This window comes from Tripterygium wilfordii, chromosome 3 (assembly GCF_013401445.1).
Source record: "Tripterygium wilfordii isolate XIE 37 chromosome 3, ASM1340144v1, whole genome shotgun sequence".
NCBI lineage: Eukaryota > Viridiplantae > Streptophyta > Magnoliopsida > Celastrales > Celastraceae > Tripterygium > Tripterygium wilfordii.
In genome coordinates this window covers 11,439,251-11,462,003 of record NC_052234.1, presented here as the reverse complement: position 1 = coordinate 11,462,003, position 22,753 = coordinate 11,439,251, and the positions used below count along the sequence as shown (strand labels likewise).

The window sequence follows — 22,753 nt, the reverse complement described above, 5'->3', positions numbered from 1 at the left end:
ATAGAACATTTGCCTTGTAGAAAGAAATAGAAAGAAAACTTGGAATTCAAACTCTTCATCATCGTCAAAACCCTTTTCCAAACAATGCTGGGGATGAAGCTAAATTTCAAAAAACTCCCATGCATATAAGGCTGCTGCAATAGAGGAGGGATCAGGGAAAGGCAAGATTTATGTACGCAGCCTTATCCTTGCAATATAAAGAGGTGGTTTCTAAGATTTGAATGTAACTCCTACGTTGCTATGAAGCAATTTTATCTAGTATTGTATGCTTCAAGATAACCCTCATTCTCATGTTGGGGTGGGGGAGGGTTCTAATGTCAGAGCCCTGGTTGAAGATTTTCTATGTCCGACAGACATTCCAATGTACATTTTCTGCAGTACTGAGTTTCCGTCAAGAAATTCTTTGAAAGGATAAGATATGATAGGGTATGGTCCTATCCTAACAACTTTAATAAGAATAAGCATTTGCAAGATCTCAAGGAGGACCCGCAGGCAAGGAATTCTGTAGGTCCCACTAACGAGGTAATTACACAAACAAACTTGCACGCTGTTGGGTCCCCCCTTCTAAGGACAAAATGCTTGGGAAGATTGGTTGTGACTTGTGACATTAAATTGACTCACCAATCCAAACTATATTTGTGAACATCTATATAACTACACCTACAGTTGCCCAGAACAGAGAAATAAGGTCTGGGGTCCCCATCATAAATGAAAAATAATGCCATAAGAAAGGTCATTAGCCATATGAAAATCATGTACACGCCGTGAGAAACTCTACATCATATGGTTTTCAACAAATGGCGGTGCGGACTGTGTGATTAACTAGTAACTAATGTCTCTGCATTGATAAATAAATCAAATTCATAACAGATTGAGGATCGGTAGGCACTTAAATCCTACAACAAGATATCAGATCATCTTGAAATTAAAGATACGGATTAAAATTATTTCAACTCCAGTTCATCCTCAAAGTTAATGCAACAAGAACTTCAAAAACAAACTTCTAATTTTGACAGGACAAATTCAGAAAATTAATTTTGACAACACAAATTCAATAAGAACATTAAAGAAACACCAAGCCCAGCGCAGATTAAATTTTGACATGGTATATTGAAATCGAGTTTGATTTAATGAAGTCACTGAAACAATGTAGATATCATTGAAAATTCAAACTAAATTGCTTACGCGAAAAGAAACGTCTGCAATGTACCGAACATATCAAAGACAAACAAGTGTGGAAAAATCTCTAGTCCTCCAAGATGGACGTTGCTGAAGCCCAGTCAACATCATTGCGTTACATTGACAACATATATTTGATTTCTGCACTCCAACAACTGCTGCTGAAGATTCCTTGCACGCTCATTAAGTTTATGAATTTTCTTTTCTTGAGAGAGAATGATCTGCAATGAAGTTAAAAGCCAAATCAACAACAACACAGAGACAAGTGCAATCTACACAGCCATCCTATCTTTCAAATCCAAGCAAGCTAGCCAGGGGAACTGAAGTATAACATCCTTGGTCATGAAAGATTTACTACTATTTAATAAAGAAATAAAAAGAGTAGCTTAAATTAGTGTTCTTCAATGTACACAACAATAGGATATTCTTTGATTAATCAAACACGAGAAACATGTTAAGGGAAGCTGTCAAGAATAAACAGCCCTAGACAACCCAAAAGGTCATATACTAAGCCCAATACATCTGATCATTCCAGGACACTAAATGCGGCCGATTGCTTAATCATATCTCACTCCCTTGAGAAGGACTAATCATTTCGACGTCACCTAGACAAATAGACTCAACTAATACATCAACTCGTTTTTCACAAACTAATGGAGTGGTCTGGAAAACATGTAACAATATTAAAGCCAGTCGAGAGTTTCTGGGACGAAGAAGAAAGCAGTTTTAAGAGAAGAGGGAAAGGAGGAAAGCATTATATGAATTTCGGATGAAAAGAACCAGGAATGCCACCAAATTCCTCCTTAAACCTTCAATTTGGAGGAACAAAACCTCAAGTCAAAGACCAAAGCATTACATCATAAAAACAGAGTAAATCAGAATGGGACCATTTATTGAGGAAGTCACTGATCCGAATCTGAGAACACTGAATTGACTAGGAATGAATTCACCAGACACACGAAGAAAAAGATAAGGTGGGCAAATGAAACATCAAGATCTATTTGGCTCAAAGAACTTAAAAAATGTTCTGGAGACGTGGTCAATTTTTCCATTCAAAAGTAAGAACTGGGGACTATAGTTACTACTTACTACAAACAATGCCTCAGAGCATCAACCATGGCTAAAAAAATTTAAGCTAAAGCGAGACGGCAATTCAGACAATGAAAGGGGCTTCCTTAGTTGCTGAAGGAAATTCTACTTAGGTTGGTACTGGGACTGGAGCAAGAATATTACAATGTAGAGTTGTAGACAACATAGAGGCGCACCAACCGCTTCTATCAACATGGCGGAACAAGGAGATGCCGTGAGCTGTAATTCTCAGTGATCTGTTTTCAACATCTTGAAAATTTCTCTACACTCTATTTAATGATCTGTTTTCAACATCATAATTCAATCAGGTTGATATAATGAGCTGACACTAATTGCTAAAGCAGCAAAGAAAGGCATTAAATATGATATGTATCCACTTACCGAATTTAGTTAAAGGAAAAACTCTCAACACATTTGGGAAAACATGTTTTAGTATAAACACTTTCACCAGTATCAAGTGATCACAATATAAAACAATTTGGATCTTTGATTAGTTTTAGTACTATGAGTGGCTAATTATGTCCCTATGAATGTCACCAACACCATATTGAAACATGCAAGGAATACTACAGTGACTTCATTTTCACATCTTCAGAAAGTAAATTGAATTCATCATGGGAATTGCCGAATTGGATAACCTCCGGCAAACACCAAAGGAAAGTTAAAGAAAAAAGAAACCTATGAGTATGACTTAAAATCTGCCAAAAACAAAAAGTTCCTTTCTTGTCAAATTGCATAAACTAAAGAATTGAGATTCCTGTAGCCTAACCCCAAACTGTTTGGGAAAAATGCTTTGACGATAAAATATTTCTTTTATTCCTTCTCCTCTCAGAAATCAGACACAGCACTATGTCAAACATGGAATATCACGAAAATTAAAGAATTAGCAATACAATTAATAATCTAGAAGTATCCCACCATTAAAGAACGAAGTTACTCAACAATCAGTGCTTGTGAAAAAATTCCCATATTTAGTCATCTTATGTACGCAATAACAATTTCAGTAACCCAATAATCAACTGAATTATTAGAAGTACAATAGATGAAAAATCTAACCTTCTCTTTGACAGTTTCTTCCCTTTTTGAGCTATACTGCTTCCTCCGCAAGACAACCGGAGTTGCTTGGGTTTCTCTCCCGAATTGTTGATTCCACTCAAATTGCGATGTAGATACAATCAGCAGGAGAAGAACTACCAGTAAACAGGTTCTTGACATCATCAGCTCTCAAGAAACCCTAGAGAATCATTTGTGTAACAACTAAGCAATCAAATATGTGAATATCTTAGGGGCTTGATTGGTAACGAGAGGACAGGAGATAGAAAATCACTCTGAGCTGAGCCTCGGGATTTCTAAATATACTTTTGTTAATCATAATTTCACCCTTTCCAATATCAATTTAGCAATAATACCCTTAGAATTTTCTTTAACTTACTTTTACACCTATATAGAAAACAAAGTTAAAAATAATTATTGTGAATCACATATTATAATTATTATGCAAATAATCATTTAAACATTACGTATACTTTTGCACATGAAAATGTAGATATGAATAATGAAGATAATCCTCTAACAATTGGGGTGTCTGAGTTTGGGAGTTCGAAACTAATTAAAATATTTCTTAAGCGTTCTTGGTTTCTTGGGTTTTATAGTCCACGGTTAGAGGTTGTAGTCACTTACTCCTACATTTTGATCCGGTCTAAAGTTCATGTCATTATTGTGGTGCAGATTGTGACAGACAGGTTCGAGTTTAAACTTATTTAAAAATCACAAAATGGATGTTGAATTGGGGCCTTCCCGATTAGAAAAACAAATCTAACCAAAAACAAACCCAATACGTTTCTCAATAGTAATTTGAGTGTAATAAGCGTGGTATAATTAATATATTTCCTTTTACGTCGGGTTATTGTACAATTGTAGAAAATATAGGGATCTAACGAAAAAGCAAAAGTTCATGTATGAAGCATAAACAATCGAGCGGAACAGAAGCGTCCGTACGAATTCCCAAGTTCCGGACGACGAATGGGGAACTCGCAATCGCCTCCGGCGGACCCTCGCTTCGCTTCCGCCACCAGGTATCTCTCTCTGCAAATATAAATGATGAAACTGTGTGTGCATATGATTGATCAGACGTTAACATATGTAGAGCCTTCAGTCAAAAGGAGCTCAATGACCTTGAAATCCTCTTCAAGTCTCTGGCCGTTCAATCACAGAGCAACGGTCAATACATCTCTCCCTCCGTTTTCAAGGTAAGTTTCAGTTGATTAGAGATTCATTGTCCTTTCAATTTCACTTCTTCGTTGATATACAATTCCGGTGAGCGCAATGTAATTGTTCTGTAGGCATATTTTGGACTCAAGGGACCTCTAGGTCAGAGACTGTTCGAGTTGATTTCTCAGCTCCGTAAAAATGATAAAGTCACCTTCCAAGACCTCGTTATTGCTAAAGTGAGGATTGAATTCAATTTGAGTGTGTTAGTTAATATTTGCAATTATTGTACAATATCTAGATGAGTTGCTTTGTGGTGATGCAGGGAACTTATGAGAAAGGAACTAGAGATGAGATTGAAGAGTTCATTTATCAGTTATTGGATGTGACAAGTGACGGCATTGTATCAAGGTGGAAATTTTCGTTGCACTTTGTTCTTGTTCTTTTCTTTCCCTTTATTTGGGTTCTGAAGTTGAATTAGTAGAAGTGCACAGTAATATAATTGAATATGACCACAGCTACTTGCTGCAATATAATTTTTTTGCCTTTGTTCTGATGTGCACAATGTTCTGGTTCTGATGGTAGGTCTGATGTGGAGTCTGTTCTGATTACAGTACTTGAAGATGTATTCTCTCTAAAATTATCCGAACCTGGATCAAGTCCCCATAAAGAAATTGTTGAGATATTTCTAAATGCTGCAACATTTTCAAAGCATATTGAAGGATCTGTTGAAAGAAGCATGTCTGAGGGGGATTTTCAAAGTTGGTCTATTCTTCTTCCATCTCTCAGGAAGCACCTCGGAAGCCTTTTGATACCACCTGAACCAGGTACTCTGCCATCCTTATTTCATTTATCTCCTTTGATTTGTTGTCCCTTTTTGTTGGCTTGTTTTAAAGTACAATATCATCTTTCAAGAATGTGTATGGTAATGTAAACATAATCACAGTATGTCTAATTCTTGTTAACGTAATCAAAAGTATTCAACGAAGTTAAATGGAGACTAGCATAGGTATACATCATGTTTTGTCTTTAATTTCCGATATGACCATGAGATTCTTTTGTAGGAAGACCTGGATCTCAAGTTCCTCGACTATTGCCTGGGGAGAATATTGATCCCAGCATGCTGTTGTTGAGTAAGGAATATGCTTGGCATATAGGAGGAGCCCTTTCTCATCAAGAGCTGGAGGATTGGAAACTTTTGTACCATAGTTCTTTTCATGGCTTAAGTTTCAACACTTTCTTGGGCAACATATCGTAAGTAGCGTGCTATGTTCATAGTAGCTGATACCTATGCCAAAAGTTCAGAAATTTAAGCCAGCTTTTTATTACTTGTGCTGATTTTCCTAGAGTTTTCTGGTAATCTAGTTAGTATTTGTGTACTGTAAGAAATTCTTGAATCTTGTGACCTGAAACTGCCCTAGGCTCCTTGCCAACTTTTCCATTGGCTTTTCTGGTTTACAACTTCTGTTGTAACCCTAATTTTTTAATTGGGTGGAATTGTTTGTTGTTATTGAACGGCAGAAATAATGAAGGGCCAACTGTGTTGGTAATCAAGGACACAGCAGGTGATGTATATGGAGGTTATGCTTCTCAACCTTGGGAGAGGCGCAGCAATTTTTATGGAGATATGAAGTCTTTTCTTTTTCAACTGCATCCAAAGGCATCTATTTTCAGGCCTACTGGAGCAAACAATAATCTACAGTGGGTATGCTTCTCGTTGTCAAACTGTTGCTCTTCAACTGCTCTTTCTAGTAATCATAGCTTGCACTAACCGAATGGCCTTTCTGGAACAATTGCCCTTATGTTCTTGGGGTTAAAAACTCTCGTCATTTGCATAAGGCTCCTTCAGTGGAGGCAAGGTTAGGGAAGGACAAGATGCAGGCAGGGTTGGGGACTTTACTCCATCCAATCTAGCACCATTTTCTTATTTGCCTTTGTTCTTGATGAAGTTGCAATTCATATTAACTGTTCTGATTTTACTTAAACCTCTTGGATGCTTGGGTACTCTGCTGAAACTATAATTTGCAGTCTGTGTGAGCCATAGGAACCTTATTTTGGTTTGAAATAAACGTAAGTTAATACATAATCAGAGTATTCAAGTGTGCAATATCAGTTATTTTATGGCAACAAATGGAGTTTAGCTATTGAAACATCTGGTGATTCACGCTCCCTCTGTCAGTCATTGTACATTTTTACCTGTGGATTTGCAGTGTGCGGTGAATTTCACTTCAGAGGACATCCCAAATGGTATTGGTTTTGGTGGAAGAGCAAATCACTTTGGTCTGTTTATCTCAGCAAGCTTTGATCAGGGACACACTTTCCCCTGTACAACATTTGGCAGCCCTTGTTTGTCTGGGACCAATAGAGTATGTCCAGAAGTGATAGAATGCTGGGGAGTTGTTCCAAAAGTATCCGATCAAGGAAGAAATGATGCCGTCAAAGGTACTGTATTAGAGAGGTTTAAGGAAGACCGCCAAATGCTCAACATGGTTGGACTAGCAAATTCAAGTGAGTGATAAGCTGGATTTCTAGCATTGAGCATTCTGTTTCTGCACATGCATGCTAAATAACCATTGGAGACGTCCAATTTCCTTGGGCATAATCCTCTTTGTGTGTATCATTTATCTTGTAATTGCTTTATAAATACATCAAATTTTGTGCATGGAACGTCCATTTTACAGAAATAGTTTATAAGCCATGGTCAACCTAAGTAACACCGAACATGCTTCCTTTAACTTGTGCATTAAGAATGTGGTGAATGGTCGTGGGTGAGTTTTACCAAAAGGGTTATTGCTTAATGAAGTGATACACTTGGAACCGATTCTTTCTGAACATGATGGGTGCTATTAACTGCATATCACAAAAAATGACCATAACCGAGTCTGGATAACGAAAGGCAGGAGAAAAAGGATTAGGAGGTCTCAAACAGTCACCATATTTCCTGAATTCACAAACTAAACAACAAAAACAAGGCAGTTCCAGACCCAACAAACACCACTTCCTCATCCAACATTCAGCTACTCACTGATAAAATCAGAATTAGATAACTGGGGAGAGAAGTTTGATTTCCTCCTATCCAAGGATAGGAAACGTTTTCCTCAGACAATGGAGTTCCACAGAAATCCTAGTTAGTTAGAAGGAAAACCATGATGCTAAGAATAAGAAAGCTGTTGCAATCAAAAGGCAAACCAAAAAAAAAAAAAAACACTGAAACGACCCTTCAACAACCAATGCTTAAATAAATACCAAAAAGCCTCCCAACAAGCTTAATCTACAATTACAATGATGAGCTGGAAAAAAGATAAATGAATGATTCCTGCATCAAAGATAAGCACAAGCTACAATGTTCATCCCAATCAGAGCTGAATCAAATATAGATCAAACCCACCAAATAAAATAATTTCAAATTACTGTAAAATTACAGCATTCAAACATAACAGAAAATAAGAATAACAGGAAAGACATTTTTCACAAGGGTATTATAATTCCTATACTAAATATGAAATTCTCCGCGCAATCACAATACTCTCTGATTTTGAAGCTGAATAACTGCAGAATAAACAACAATACTTTGAAATCCATGAGAATAACTGCAAAATTCTCCAACAATATTTTGAAGCTCATAGTCTTAATAAACAGAGTTCAGGGCATTCAACATAACCTCAAAATTGTCCAGAAACCAACACACCTTTAGAGTAGAAAACGCTACAAAACAAAGCTTGCAAATTTAAACGAAACATGAAATCTTTAAAACCTCCTTCCGGGCCCACCGGCGCCCCTACCGAAGCCCATCGGCGCAGCAGGTGCTGCAGCAGGCTCGACCTGAACAATTCCGGGGATATCACTCATTCCCAGAGCGGCAAGCATGTCAATGGTCTCCTTATCCACCTCGATCTGTTCAGTCTTGATAGCGCTAACATCAGGGACGAAATCCATGCGGCGCTCGCGCTCCTCTTCCTGGAGCTTGAGAGAGATACCGCGAACCGGACCCTTCTGGATCCGCTTCATGAGGTGAGTCGAGAACCCGGCGATCTTGTTGCGGAGACGTTTTGAAGGGATGATTGCGACCTCCTCTAACAGCTTCTTGTTGGTGTGGAAATCCATAGTCATGCGCGGATAGTAACGCTCAATCACCTGGCGGGAAGACTTCTTCACTGTCTTCGTGCGGACGCGACCCATGGTGCTTGGCTTCTCTGTGTGTTGTGTGTGCGGAAGAAACAAGAAAGCAGGGGGCAGAAAGGTAGCTCGGTTGCGCGGGTTAGGTTGGGGATTAGGGTTTGGGAATTTATATGGTAACTATGCGAGGTGTCTGAAGCGCAGCGTTTTGATAGTGTTCTGCTATCCCAGATTTCCTGTCATTAACGTTTATGGGCTTTTATGATATTTATTGAGCTGGGCCAATTTCAACTTGTTGTCTGGCAGATGTCCAATAAGACTAATTTGGGTCGTGGCTCAACCACGTGTCGTGTCAAGTAGGCCTTATTGGGCCTTGCTAACGTTCAAAAGCCTGCATGTACTTGTACTCTTGTAGTGGCAATAGTCAATAGATACTTTGTTGGGGCATGAGGCCCAACTGTAGAAGCCCAGTTTTGTATCATCTCGTCTCATCTATTGACTAATCTGTTAGACGGCCATGGGAGTGAAAGGAAGCTCTCCACTGGAGCTGAAAGTGATTCTCAGTCTCACTTCTTGTTCGCTAGTGCCTATCATATCACCTATGCGTCAGGTATTGTTTCTGTGATCGCTCTCTTGGTTAGTTTATTTTATATTATGACTAGTGTTCTTATGGACTTAAGAATGTGTTGTTAGCGGTTGGTTGTTAAGTTCTTGGATAGTGTTGTAGCTATAAAATAATTCTGACTTTATTCATTGTAGGACGGAGCTTGTACTAATGTTGGGTTATGCATACGAAGCGAATTATGTTAGTCTCTGATTATTCTTTAAGAGCCTTCAAGTGTTTGATATATTGCTTGTTAGAAATGTCTGCAAATTTTACTCTTGCTTTGCACAAATTTTACTCTTCCAGTGTTACCTGACTACCTGGGCACCCTGTATCATGGACCCAAATGGGTTACGACTGGTCCTTGTAAAAATGATATCAAAGTCAAGAGTAGATATTGATTAGGTTGAGGCTGGAGGGACCCAAGTTTTAAAATATGTGAGCTCTGGTATCTCACACCCCAAATCTTCCATTCCAAGCTCATAGACCATTGGTTCATCATTTTTTTAGTCTGTAAATGTAATTGCTTGGCCGGTCAAGTGTTATTGGAAATCTTCCTAATGACACCTAATTTTTCAATAATTTATAAATGCCGTTGCACCTAAAAGTTGTAGGGCACTTTCTAAGTGGTCTTGAATCAATATTAAAAATGGAGATCAATTTCAATGAATAATTTTACCAGATTTTTCAACTTTTAAGTTTCATTGACAAACTCACATATACCCAACTAGTTACATAAAAAATTCAGTTTTTGTCTTTCTTGTTTTAGAGCATCTGGGGTTGGAGCAATCATACCTTACTGCTGGCGTTAGCATGTTGAATTCAGTATTTATATATAAATCAACTGATCTGTGCTTAAATAGCGTCTAATACCATTAGCTCCACAATTAATCCTCTTGTTTCTGCCTGGTAAAGTTCCGATTGACTTGTAGCAGAAGATGAGTACTAGTTCATCTGCTACTCCTGTAGCCCATAAAAGGTCGGTGATTTATGCTCTTCTTTTGTTATGATAATAACTTATATCATAAATTGATTTCTTTGTTACTGCAGGCTTGAAGGAAAGGTTGCAATTATTACTGGTGGAGCAAGCGGAATTGGGGAGAGCACAGTCAGACTGTTTGTCCAACATGGTGCCAAAGTCCTGATTGCAGACATCCAAGATGATCTTGGCAACTCCCTTTGCCAAGAACTTAATTCCCCAGAAACAATCACATACGTCCATTGCGACGTCACGTCTGATGCTGATGTCAAGAATATTGTGGATCTTGCGATCGCCAGGTACGGAAAGCTGGACATAATGTTTTGTAACGCTGGAATCGGAGGCTTATCAGAATTAAGAATTGCAGCTACAGATAATGAAGATTTTAAGAGGGTATTAGATGTGAATGTGTTTGGTGCCTTTTTGGGTGCAAAGCACGCTGCAAGGGTAATGATTCCGACCCAAAAAGGATCTATTGTCTTCACATCGAGCGTTGCTTCAGTGTGTTGCGGTGATATAGGGTACGCATATGTGGCATCAAAACATGCACTGGTAGGATTGACTAAGAACTTATGTGTGGAGTTAGGGAAGCATGGTATCCGGGTTAATTGTATATCTCCATTTGCAGTAGCGACTCCAGCTTTAAGATCATACATGGGGATGATTGAGAAGGATGAGGTTGAGGAGGTGATTTCTTCTGCGGCAAATTTGAAAGGTGTGACTTTGGAAGCACAAGATATTGCACAGGCCGTACTGTATCTGGTAAGCGAGGAATCAAAGTATGTGAGCGGTATCAACCTCGTGGTTGACGGGGGTTATAGCACTAAAAACCCTATGATTACAAATGCAATCAAAAGTTTGTTTTCCTGATTTTCTTCTTTTTCTGTTCCTTTTAACTCTCTTCTGTTATGTATAATTAGTTTCAGGAGGTACTTACTACAAGTTGTATTCCCCTGTACGTCCTTATTTGGGTTTTGCTGAATCTGTTTGTTTTTCTTTACGCAATATAAGTTAAACTCCTTCGTCCTTATGATGCTTGGATATATATGACATACAATAGAAATTCCTGATGGTACGATCTTCACACACACACTCCGTCCAATACATATACATATACATATATATATATATATATATATATATTTATTAGCATGATTAAGACATGAAATTTTTCAATACCGTAGTGAAAGACTGATTAGTGGTGCTGTAACCCCCATCAACCACAAGGTTCAGTCCACTCACATACTTGCCCTCCTCACTAGCCATATACACGGCCGCCTCCGCCACGTCCTCCGGTTCCGGCACCACCCCTTTCAAATTCGCCGAGGCACAAAGCACTTCCTCCACCACACTTTTCTCCACCCCCATTGCATTTCTTAGCAATGGTGTAGCGATGGCACAAGGAGAGATACAATTAACTCTAATCCCATATTCCCCCAACTCCACACACAAATTCTTCATCAACCCAACCACCGCATGCTTGGACATAGTGTAAGCGTGCGGCGACTCCCCACAAGCGACAGAGCAGACACTAGAAGTGAACAGAATCACTCCCTTTTTTGCAGGAATCATGACCTTAGCAGCATGTTTAGCACCCAAGAACGCACCATATACATTGACGTCAAAAACCCTTTTGAAGTTCTCATTTCCAGTGCCTAATATCGTTTGGTCAAGATCGCCAGTGATTCCAGCATTGTTGTACATTATGTCTAGCTTACCATACTTGACAATGGCAACATCAACCACATTTTTCATGTCCAAATCACTAGTGACATCACAGTGTACATAAGTAACATTGCTGTCCAAACAAACTGACTGAGCTAGCTGGTCTTGTATGTCCGCGACGATAACCTTCGCACCATGTTTAACAAATAGTCTAGCTGTGGCCTCTCCGATCCCACTTGCCCCACCAGTTATTATTGCAACTTTGCCTTCTAGCCTGTGACATATTGTACAAGATTGAGTTTAATTTGATGAAGAAGGTTACAATAAAAACAGAGTTTTTTCCTTACCTTTTGGACAGTATTGAAGAGGAGTGATTCATCTCTAACTTATTTGGATTCAGTCTGGTTAAATTATATTGATCGAGTTGGGTATTTTTTATAAGAAAAGAGAACCGGATTGCTACAACTTGCAACCTAATTGATGATGGGGCAGATGTACCAAGAATTAATACAAGAATAGAGATGGGAAATGTGCATGTGTAGGCCATGAAATTTGTGTACCAAAATGACTTGGAAGAAAATCATTAATGGAGTGACTGGTTTTTTTCTTTCTTCTTTTTCTGAACTTTCTCTGCTCAGATGAAGACTTATGAGAAATGAATGTCAGTCTCCTCATTTAAATTTGTCATAAATACTTAGCCATTTTCATCAGTTTGTTAGATGAACTGATTTCATATCTTCCCCCCAAATCTATTTAGGATAACTGGATAAGTAAGTTGAATGGGACGTGAGAGTTCCTCACTTACTTACTTCTTCAACAAAAATAGAGTATTAGAATTTTAATACAGGGGACTAGAATTCTTCAACTGATTCCTAATTACCCAGTTGTTACGAATCAGTTGAAAATTTTTCCAACTCTAAACAATGCTGCAAGTAAAAGTTACTGATAAATTGTGACAAATACATTCAAGCATCTGGGTACTGGAACATGTTGAAGGACGGATTATAGATAGTAAAACCCCCATCTAGGAAGAGATTGTGTCCGCTCACATATTTGGCTTCATCACTTGCTAGAAAAAGAGCAGCATCCGCAACATCTTCAGCTTTTAGAGTCACACCCTTCAAATTACCTAGCGAGTCCATCACATTCTCTAGTCCTTCATCATCCAAACCAACAAATTTCTTCGCTAATGGCGTCGCCAGCCCATAAGGCGACAGGCAATTCACTCTAATCCCAAACTGCCCCAGCTCAGTTGCCGCATTCTTTGTTAGTCCTAACACAGCATGTTTGGAACAACAATAAGCATGAGTGGCAGCAGCACCAACTCTAGAGCTTACACTAGCAGTTGATATTATGCTGCCCCTACGCGCCGGGACCATAACCCGAGCTGCGTGCTTAATCCCTAGAAAAACACCGGTGACATTAACGCTGAGTACGCGCTCGAAATCAGATTTTTCGTTGTCGATTATGCGAGCCTTGTTCTCGTCACTGATGCCAGCATTGTTGAACATAATGTCTAACTTTCCGTAGGTAGATACTGCTTTGTCAACGGCGTTTTTCACTTGGGCCTCGTTGGTGACATCACAGTGGACATAGGTTGAGTTTGATGGGCCTAAGGCCTGGGTGAGGGATTGGCCCAATTCATCTTGCAGGTCCGCAATTACAATCTTGGCCCCATGTTCGGCGAAGACTTTTGCTGTGCATTTTCCAATGCCGCTCGCTCCGCCGGTGATTAAGGCCACCTTTCCTTCTAGTCTACCAAATATGCAAGCAGATCAAGTCAGTAACATAAAATCTTAATTAAGAAAATTATTATGCTGTATACACACACACACACACGGTAAATTCAAGAGCGGCACACAGAAGATCTGAAGAAAAAGAAGTCAAAAATGAAATGAAACAAATAAATCCACCGTTTAATTTAGCTTATTTGGTGCGCCCGAAATCCGAAACCCTAAACTCATAAACTGATATTGGACCAAATTTATTCAGTCTGCTTACCTTCTTGTGATAGCAGAGAGAAGTGAAGTAGCTGCTGCCATGGTGATCAGGCGAAGAGAGGAGGAGAGAAGAGTGTATTTTACTAGAAAAAAGGGAGTAGTTTGAAGAACCAACTATTGGTCACTATACAGTAGACGCCCTTTATTTAAGTAATCAGATAAAGCATAGAAGTAGGTATTATTTGTCGATTAATATAGTCCACGCTTCGTTGTCAATAAACAGGAAATTTTTGTCCAACCCAATAAAATGAAACTTTAGTTAGGCGTCGTTTGTATTTTAATGTGCCGGTCGTGACAGTGCACTACTAAAATATTACTCATGAGGTATCAGTTTCAATGGTTTTGGGGAATCTTTGATGATGTCCACAGCATGAGACTGACTGGTTCGGCAGTGATCCTTTTAGCTATAGGCCAAATTCACACTGTTTAATTTAGCTTCTTTTTTTTTTGGCTTAAATAAGAAAAATAGATAATCGTGGGCTTTGGGCTTCTTTCACATTTCACAAATGAAATTGGTATTCGGCTCTTCTCAGGCCCATCTTGTTACTTACAAAGGCTTGATATTATGACAAATACTATGGAGTTGGGCCAGGTGAAAACCTCACGTAGAGTGCAACTGACGCGGACGTTGGTGCTAACGATGTGGCCTGATGAAGCACTGTATAATATCATAATGGATACTCTCTTCAACCACTAATAGGTACTTCTAGTTGAGGTGTATGGCCCATGATAGGCCTTGGTTCCGACTTACATCCTGTTGGTCTCTCTCGGACCCACAAATCTTACAGATTTAAGATTTTATTTTGACAAATGAGGAAGGAAAAGGAGAAAAGAACAAATTTTATATAGTTTTTGATCTTTGAATTTGGAAAACCCAACTTTGATAGGATTGAATGTCCACAGTGCTCCCAGTATCCTCTTGGGCATTATAGTAGTATTACTAACCCAATTATTTAAACTCTTACAACAGTACTCCCATTAAATCTTCAATCAAACCAAAGATAAATCATGATAACTACATTCAAGCATCTGAGTTCTTCATTAACACGTAGAGGGATGGGTTGAAAATGTTAAAACCCCCATCTATGAAGAGATCATGTCCACTCACATATCTGGCTTCATCACTTGCTAGAAAAAGAGCAGCATTGGCAACATCTTCGGCTTTTAGAGTCACACCCTTCAAATTACTCACCGAGTCCATAACCTTCCGTAATTCTTCCTCATCCATTCCAAAAGATTTCGTCAGAGGCGTCACAACCCCAAGAGGCGACAGACAATTAACTCTAATCCCATATTGCCCCAACTCAGCGGCGGCATTCCTCGTTAGTCCTAACACAGCTTGTTTGGCGCAAGTATAAGCATGTGTGGCTGAACCACCCACTCTGGAGCATGCACTGGAAGTTGAGATTATGGTGCCGCAACGCTCTGGGACCATGACCTGAGCTGCATGTTTGGTCCCGAGAAAAACACCGATCACATTGACACTAAGTACGCGCTCGAAATCGGATTTCTCGTTGTCCATTATTGCCTTCCGCTGATCGCAGATGCCAGCATTGTTGAACAAAATGTCTAGCTTCCCGTAGGTTGATACGGCTTTGTCAACGGCATTTTGTATTGGGGCCTCGTCCGTGACATCGCAGTGGACATAGGTCGAGTTTGATGGGCCTAAGGCCTGGGATACGGATTGACCCAATTCGTCTTGTAGTTATGCAATTACAATCTTGGCCCCATGTTCCACAAAGACTTTTGCGGTGCTTTTTCCGATGCCGCTCGCCCCTCCGGTGATTAAGGCCACCTTTCCTTCTAGTCTATTCAAATGTGTAACCGGTTAAGGTAGTGATATAAAATCTTAGTTAATGTACTTATTATATATATATTTTTTACAATTACGAGTAACTCAAATGAGACATTGAACCATCAAAAATATTCAAGGAGTATTAAAAATGAAAGAATTTCGAGTTTGATTGCAGAGAGCACTGAACCAGTGGCTGCCATTATCTCAGGACAGAGAGGAAGAGCAAAAACACAAAGGCACTTTGAACTTTGAAGAAAGCAATAGTGTGTCAATTGTCTATTAAACCAATTGGCCTGCCAATCCATTGGCATCTCATCGTCAATGCTGACATAATAATCCCAAACTTTGAAAGTGACAATTCAAAGTTTATTATAGAGGCGGCACGGTAGCATCTTTTGTATTTTATTTGGCCGTATGTAAATTATTTCATCAAGTTTTGGACTTTTATAGACACTCCAGCTCATGAGGCATCAGTAAAGAAACTTTGAATTGTCACTTCCATTAAATGTGAAACAGCTATAAGAGCTTATTTAAAGGAAATACAAGATGGCGTGTTGGTGTCTTAGCAAGCTAGTCAGAGCAAGGACAACTAGATTAGATTATAGTCTGTCTGTTTATGTACAGAGAGTAGACGATCCTATATTAAATTTGGAAAATCCAACCTTGATAGGATTGAATGTCCACAGTGCTCCAAGTATCCTCTAGGGCAAGACAGTAGCATTACTAACCCAATTATTTCAACTCTCACAACAACACTCCCATTAAATCTTCAATCAAACCAAAGATTGAACAATTAAAACTTACTGATAAATCATGATAACTACATTCAAGCATATGGGTTCTTAAGTAACATGTGGATGGATGGATTGAAAATACTAAAACCCCCATCTATGAAGAGATTATGTCCACTCACATATCTGGCTTCATCACTTGCTAGAAAAAGAGCAGCGTTCGCAACATCTTCAGCTTTTAGAGTCACACCCTTCAAATTACTTAGCGAGTCCATAGCCTTCTCTAGTTCTTCCTCATTCATTCCAATATATTTCGTCGCTAGAGGAGTCGCAACGCCACAAGGTGACAGACAATTAACTCTAATCCCATATTGCCCCAACTCAGCGGCAGCATTCCTAGTTAGTCCCAACACAGCATGTTTGGCACAAGTGTAAGCATGTGTGGCTAAACCACCAATTCTGGAGCTTACACTGGCAGTTGAGATTATGGTGCCGCTGCGGCCCGGGACCATGACCCGAGCTGCGTGTTTGGTCCCAAGAAAAACTCCGATGAGATTGACACTAAGTACACGCTCGAAATCGGATTTCTCGTTGTCCATTATTGCCTTTGGCTCATCGCAGATGCCTGCATTGTTGAACATAATATGTCTAGCTTTCCGTAGGTTGATACGGCTTTATCAACGGCATTTTTTATTTGGGCCTCGTCCGTGACATCGTAGTGGACATAGGTCGAGTTTGATGGGCCTAAGGCCTGGGATACAGATTGGCCCAATTCATCTTGTAGGTCTGCAATTACAATCTTGGCCCCATGTTCCGCGAAGACTTTTGCGGTACTTTTCCGATGCCGCTCGCTCCTCCGGTGATTAAGGCCACCTTTCCTTCTAGTCTACTCAAATGTGCAACCGGTTAAGGTAGTGATATAAAATCTTAATTAATGTACTTATTATATATATATAATTAGAGCTACAAGTAGGGATGGCAACGGGTCGGGTACCATTCCATTTATAAAATACCAAAATTGTTTCCATTTGTTATACTCTATGTCAAAACCGTTCCAAAACCATTTAAAAAACCATTTAAATTTCTAAAACCGGAACCCTTCCATAACCGTTTATCATCGGGTATCCATTTACCATTTAACTTTTAATTTTTAATTTTTTTATTTGAAAATTATATTAATATAAATTAATATTGAGTATGATTTATATTAATTATGATTTTATAATTCAAATTAGTCTAATTTATAGTTTTATTAGTATGCTTCTATAAATATATACGTTTTAATATGCTTTATCATGTTATAATTTAATATCCTAGTAGTATATCTTTATAGATGATTTATAATATTATTACTATAATGAATCTTTTTATTAAACGGTTCGGGTACCCTAAACCCGGCACCAAAAACCAAACCCGATCCTAAAACATGACGGGTTTGAAAACAAAAACCAAAACCTATAGAATCGGTTTTCGGGTTTTAAACGGACTGGGTACCCCGTGGATAGTGTTCGGATCGGTTTTTTTTGCCATCCCTAGCTACAAGTGCTGGACAAAAAAAATAAAATAAATTAGAGCTACAAGTAACTCAAATGAGATTTTGAACCATCAAATAATATGCAAGGAAGCTTAAAAATAGGGATTGTGATCCCTTCTTTTTAAAAGGATGTCAAATATCATTCACTTTTAACACATAAAGATATTTAAATCTGACTATCTAAGTCACTAGTTGGAATGATAAGAATGACGTGTATCACCCTGATAATAAGGGTTCGAATCCTCCCTCCCTGTTTCATAAAAACACATAAGATATTTTTAAAAATCTTAAAAAATAATAATGACAAGTATGCAAGATTTTAACCGTAGATCATGTGTTTGAAAGTAATTAGGATGATATATTATGCATCTAATGACTCAAAACAACTCAGATTTATCAAGTGATCTATTTTCTATGAATTAAAATTTTTTTTAAATAGAGAAACAAGATATCATTGAATTTTAAATTTTATATAACACTTCATATTTGGAAATTATAAGAATTAAGACACAAGCATGGGGAAACACAAAAATCTATGTCAAAAGAGTATTAAAAATGAAAGAAATTCGAGTTTATTTACTAACCTCCTTGTGATTGCAGAGAGCACTGAACCAGTGGCTGCCATTATCTCAGGACAGAAAAACAAAAAAACACAAAGGCACTTTGAAGAAAGCAATAGAGTTGTCAATTGTCTATTAAACCAATTGGCCTGCCATCAGTTGGCATCTCATCGCCAATGCTGACATAATAATCCCAAGATTCCAGAGTGTGTGTTTTTGACGTTTTGGTATTATAGGGGCGGCACCGGCACGGTAGCAGCATCTTTTGTATTTTATTGGGCCGTATGTAAACAATTTCATCAAGTTTTGGACTTCAATAGACACTGCAGCTCATGACGCATCAGTTTACCTGGTTTGGCGAATCTTTGACGATTTCCGGGAAGATGCTTTTAGCTATAATCCAAATTCACCCAGTTTAATTTAGCTAATTTTTTTGCTTAAAATAAGGTAAACAGATAATGGTGGGCTTTGGGCTTATTTTACAAATGAAATTGGTATTGGGCTCTTCTCAGGCCCAGCCCGTAGACCGAAACTAGTTTCGTCACCCTCCCTCCCTCCCTCGAAAGTCGAACCAATGCACAATGGCATTGTGGTGGTTATTGATGGCGATACTATCAACAGTCGCATGTTATTCGTTGGTATCAGCGACTTGGTCTCTGACTCAGGAGCTGCTTGACTCAGCGAGGGATCCCGAGTTTTTCGATTGGTTGACAAGTGTGAGGAGGAGAATCCATGAATATCCGGAACTTTCCTTTGAAGAGTACAAGACAAGTCAACTCATCAGAACGGAGCTTGAGTTGCTGGAAATTCCTTATACGTGGCCGGTAGCGAAGACTAGGATCGTCGCTTCGATTGGGTCCAGGTCGCAGCCCTGGTTCGGGCTTAGAGCTGACATGGATGCTCTCCCCATCCAGGTTCGTCTCTCTTGGTCCCCCAAACCTTGGGCTTTGAGGTTTTATTTTGAGAAATGAAGAATTAAAAGAAAAAAACTTCGATAGGATTCAATTCCCTTACATGAGTTGATTTTTCTTTTCTTTTTCTAGAAATCAGTTTTGTCCTTACCAATCAAACAATTGTGTGTATGCTCACTTCTCTATGAAATAGAGATTGGAAATTAGTTCACTATCATGAACCTTTTACAGAATGCAAATGTGCAATACTTCAGTCAGCTAATCAGAAAAATGAGTATATTACAACTACGAACAGATGTTTTAATTTCACTAATTCGCCAATTTTCCTACTCTATGTGATTTCTTTATGGTTGTTTGATGGTTTGAAATTTCATTTTAAAGGAGTCGGTAGATTGGGAGTGCAAGAGTAAGATCGATGGTAAAATGCACGCTTGCGGACATGATGTTCATGTAACCATGTTGCTTGGAGTGGCCAGGTTGCTTAATCACAGGAGGCATAAGTTGAAGGTAAATTCACGAAGTCCCTAATATCCTGCATTAAATACAAGAATTCCTGCAATTAGCCAGAGTTTTATCCACTATCTAATTTGTTTGCATTGTCCTAATTTCATTTACAAGGGTACTGTGAAGCTTCTCTTTCAACCTGCAGAAGAGGGTGGTGCCGGTGCTTACTATATGATTAAAGAAGGTGCTATAGATGGGATCCAAGCCATTTTTGGATTACATGATGTGCCAGATATGCCCGTTGGAACCATTGCCTCTAGACCTGGCCCCATGATGGCTGGTGGTGCTGTGTTCTTGGCCATCATTAGAGGAAAAGGTGGACATGCTGCAATGCCCCAAGAAACTAGAGATCCTGTTCTTGCGGCATCCTTTGCTATCCTTGCACTTCAACAGCTAGTTTCGAGAGAGGCTGATCCTCTTGTCCCCATGGTAACATTTTTCATTTTTGTCCACTTTGGCTACTGATTGTTTTATCTTTGTGAACCTGAGTGGGAACAGGGAGATGCTAGTGAACTTTATTCAGTTTTTGATCATACGTAGGTGGTTACAGTTGGTTTTGTTGGGGCTGGTCAAGCTAGGAACGTAATCCCTGAATTGGTGAAGTTTGGAGAGACTTTTCGCAGCATGACTACAGAGGGTCTGTCGTTTCTCAAGCTGAGAATCAAAGAGGTACCTTCAATCTTGTTTACCTGAATAATATATTGGGCTCGAGAATTTGAAACATTTTTATGAAGATAATATCAAGCTTAATCTTGCCAAGCAGCTAGTGGTTTATAAACTTAAACTTATGTTCTTTGCATAATTTTCTTTATTGGATATGAAAAAGACAAGATTTGGAGATATTGAACTGAACAAAGTCAGAGTGTGGTAAACATAATTTTTTAGATTAGCAAGTTCAAATTTTGGCAAAATGAAGAAAAATTCCGGAAAATCTCAACTTGGAAACATGAAGCATTGTTATTTAAAGGGCTTATTGCATTCTATAGTATTCTACTGATATCTTTTATACAGTTCAATGTCGAGGGTGGTCGATAACCCGCTGTGTCAACAGGTCATAGAGATGCAAGCAATTGTAAATAGGTGCACTGCTACTGTTGATTTTTTTGAGCATAAAAGAAGACCCTATCCAGCTACAGTCAATGATGAAGCAATGTACAAACATGCAAAGGGTGTTGGAGAAAAACTGCTTGGGCAATCGAATGTACTATTTCTTCCCCAAATTATGGCATTGGAGGATTTCAGTTTCTATTCACAGAAGATTGCTGCTGCATTTTACATGATTGGGACAAAGAATGAAAGCCATAAATCTGTTCTGTCCTTGCACTCAAATTATCTTGTTATTGATGAAGAGGTTCTACCTATAGGAGCAGCTCTTCGTGCTGCTGTTGCCATGCACTATCTGGATGACCATGCCTTTAGAGTCTGAAACTTCTCCTAGCTCTTTCAGTTATTCTCTCTGAAGATTAATACTTACTTGCTCGTTGGTTCAGCCCTGTTTCTAGAGAAAAAATGTCTTGCCTGTATAAAAAAGAGAAACCTTATTTGAACCCCACAATTTAATAAGGACCCTCCATTAACGTGGTAAAAAATGTACTCTTTCAACACCTCATTGACTCTATCATTTTCAATCTCAAATCCTTCCGTCTTCTTCTTCCCCACCACTTTCAGTCCCAAATCCTTCCATCTTCTTCTTCCCATCACTTTCAGTCAGTCGCAAATCCTTATATCTTCATATATGAGAACTTCGACGACAAGGTATAGGAAATTGTTGTGAAACTTAGATAGAGAGGAATTAGAGTTCTAGGGGTGTAAGATTGTGTTTTTTAGAAAAAAAAAATACAAAATAGATTGAACTCGTAATTGTTTTATTATGGGGTGCAAATGATGTTGATCTATAAAAATAAAAAAGAAGGTTTGCCAGTATAAATTGGGCTTCTTTTATGGAATTCTCTTGGGCTCTTCTCTGACTCAGCCCATTACAGACATTAAGTGTCAGGATCAACAAGAACAAGTAGATAAACTTTAGTCATAGCCCGATTTTTACTACGCATGCCCCGAGTTTCTGACTTGCATTGATTATGGTCTTTTTTTAGGATTTCGCTTAAAACACCCCAGCCACTAATACATTCCTAGAACACAACAGAGTGATATTCTGCCCCAGATCCAGAACCTGTCCAATCTCGCTCTCGGCCTCTTCTTCGAGCCCGTTCTCATCGGGAGGAGGAGGTAGAAGAGGAGACGTCAACAGTATCGTTGTGGAGTGAAAATGATTGCGAGGTTGGAGGGGATTTTGAGATAGAGGAAGAGTACTGTGCCCGAGCAATCATTGCGAGCCCGAACGACGGGGAGGTTCTGTCGATGTATAGTGACTTGGTGTGGGAGACCCATAAGGACCCTGTTCGTGCTGAGACCTATTACGATTGAGCAGCCAAAGCTTCACCCTGTTTGTGATGATGCTCGGTTTCTCTGGGATGCTGAAGAAGAAGAAGAGGAAGAAGTAGAGGCAATGAAGGAAGCTTCACGGCCATGTTACTTCAATGGAACTCACAGTCCTCCTTTGGCTGCTGCTTCTTGGACCCTTTCTTCTGCCCCTCTCGCGTCTCACTTTTTGTATGATATTCTAGAAATTATAAACAGAAGGGTCTCAGGCATATGGAAAGAAAATAAGAAAGTGAGGCAAAATTGATTCATTGAAGCTGATTGCAGTGTAATCCAAATCCAATGAAAAAAAAAGGCAAGTGAAAAGTGGGTTTAGAGATTTTGTTGTGGAGTAAGAGGGTGGCTTAAGAATCTATCTATCCATGTATGGTGACTTGATGTCATAGATCCACAAGGACCCTGTTCGTGCATAGACCGGATTTCACCTGATGACTGGTAA

The 22,753-nt window shown here is 39.0% G+C and overlaps 7 protein-coding genes, 1 long non-coding RNA gene and 1 pseudogene across 9 annotated transcripts; 4 read left to right on the top strand and 5 right to left on the bottom strand.

Annotated features, from left to right (window-relative positions):
• Positions 1-1,063: 1,063 nt before the first annotated feature.
• LOC119989381 lies at positions 1,064-3,603 on the bottom strand. Its single transcript, XM_038834866.1, has 2 exons — positions 3,325-3,603; positions 1,064-1,400 (listed from the first exon to the last, which is right to left on the bottom strand). The coding sequence occupies exons 1-2, from the start codon at positions 3,484-3,486 to the stop codon at positions 1,287-1,289; spliced, it is 276 nt and encodes a 91-aa protein (XP_038690794.1). The 5' UTR covers positions 3,487-3,603; the 3' UTR covers positions 1,064-1,286.
• Positions 3,604-4,185: 582 nt separating this feature from the next.
• LOC119991745 (MTOR-associated protein MEAK7) lies at positions 4,186-7,186 on the top strand. Of its 2 annotated transcripts, none has more exons than XM_038838188.1 (8): positions 4,186-4,343; positions 4,415-4,517; positions 4,611-4,715; positions 4,802-4,887; positions 5,062-5,303; positions 5,541-5,730; positions 5,998-6,181; positions 6,687-7,186. In XM_038838188.1, exons 1-8 carry the CDS (start codon positions 4,291-4,293, stop codon positions 6,990-6,992), a joined length of 1,269 nt encoding a protein of 422 aa, XP_038694116.1. In that variant the 5' UTR covers positions 4,186-4,290; the 3' UTR covers positions 6,993-7,186. The 2 variants fall into 2 exon arrangements, with proteins under 2 accessions (XP_038694116.1, XP_038694124.1); XM_038838196.1 differs by having other exon boundaries at positions 4,198-4,343; positions 4,424-4,517.
• An 804-nt stretch (positions 7,187-7,990) lies between these two features.
• Positions 7,991-8,751, bottom strand: LOC119991767 (40S ribosomal protein S17-like). The gene has a single exon (XM_038838219.1). The coding sequence runs from the start codon at positions 8,653-8,655 to the stop codon at positions 8,224-8,226; it is 432 nt and encodes a 143-aa protein (XP_038694147.1). The 5' UTR covers positions 8,656-8,751; the 3' UTR covers positions 7,991-8,223.
• Positions 8,752-9,121: 370 nt separating this feature from the next.
• Positions 9,122-9,436, top strand: LOC119991775. Its single transcript, XR_005466259.1, has 2 exons — positions 9,122-9,202; positions 9,352-9,436. It is a non-coding gene; the product is annotated as an uncharacterized LOC119991775 (long non-coding RNA).
• A 382-nt stretch (positions 9,437-9,818) lies between these two features.
• LOC119991760 (secoisolariciresinol dehydrogenase-like) lies at positions 9,819-11,205 on the top strand. Its single transcript, XM_038838207.1, has 2 exons — positions 9,819-10,175; positions 10,247-11,205. Exons 1-2 carry the CDS (start codon positions 10,135-10,137, stop codon positions 11,043-11,045), a joined length of 840 nt encoding a protein of 279 aa, XP_038694135.1. The 5' UTR covers positions 9,819-10,134; the 3' UTR covers positions 11,046-11,205.
• A 123-nt stretch (positions 11,206-11,328) lies between these two features.
• Positions 11,329-12,119, bottom strand: LOC119995687 (secoisolariciresinol dehydrogenase-like; the record flags this gene model as incomplete). The annotated part of the gene is made up of 1 exon (XM_038842190.1): positions 11,329-12,119. A coding segment is annotated over one exon (789 nt), but the record flags the coding sequence as incomplete, so codon positions are not given.
• Positions 12,120-12,615: 496 nt separating this feature from the next.
• On the bottom strand, positions 12,616-13,985 carry LOC119995032 (secoisolariciresinol dehydrogenase-like). The gene is made up of 2 exons (XM_038841390.1): positions 13,842-13,985; positions 12,616-13,595 (listed from the first exon to the last, which is right to left on the bottom strand). Exons 1-2 carry the CDS (start codon positions 13,880-13,882, stop codon positions 12,806-12,808), a joined length of 831 nt encoding a protein of 276 aa, XP_038697318.1. The 5' UTR covers positions 13,883-13,985; the 3' UTR covers positions 12,616-12,805.
• A 698-nt stretch (positions 13,986-14,683) lies between these two features.
• LOC119995248 lies at positions 14,684-18,717 on the bottom strand (annotated as a pseudogene).
• Positions 18,718-19,026: 309 nt separating this feature from the next.
• Positions 19,027-21,464, top strand: LOC119987637 (IAA-amino acid hydrolase ILR1-like 3). Its single transcript, XM_038832553.1, has 5 exons — positions 19,027-19,374; positions 19,753-19,878; positions 19,990-20,304; positions 20,416-20,544; positions 20,927-21,464. The coding sequence occupies exons 1-5, from the start codon at positions 19,042-19,044 to the stop codon at positions 21,299-21,301; spliced, it is 1,278 nt and encodes a 425-aa protein (XP_038688481.1). The 5' UTR covers positions 19,027-19,041; the 3' UTR covers positions 21,302-21,464.
• Positions 21,465-22,753: the final 1,289 nt, after the last annotated feature.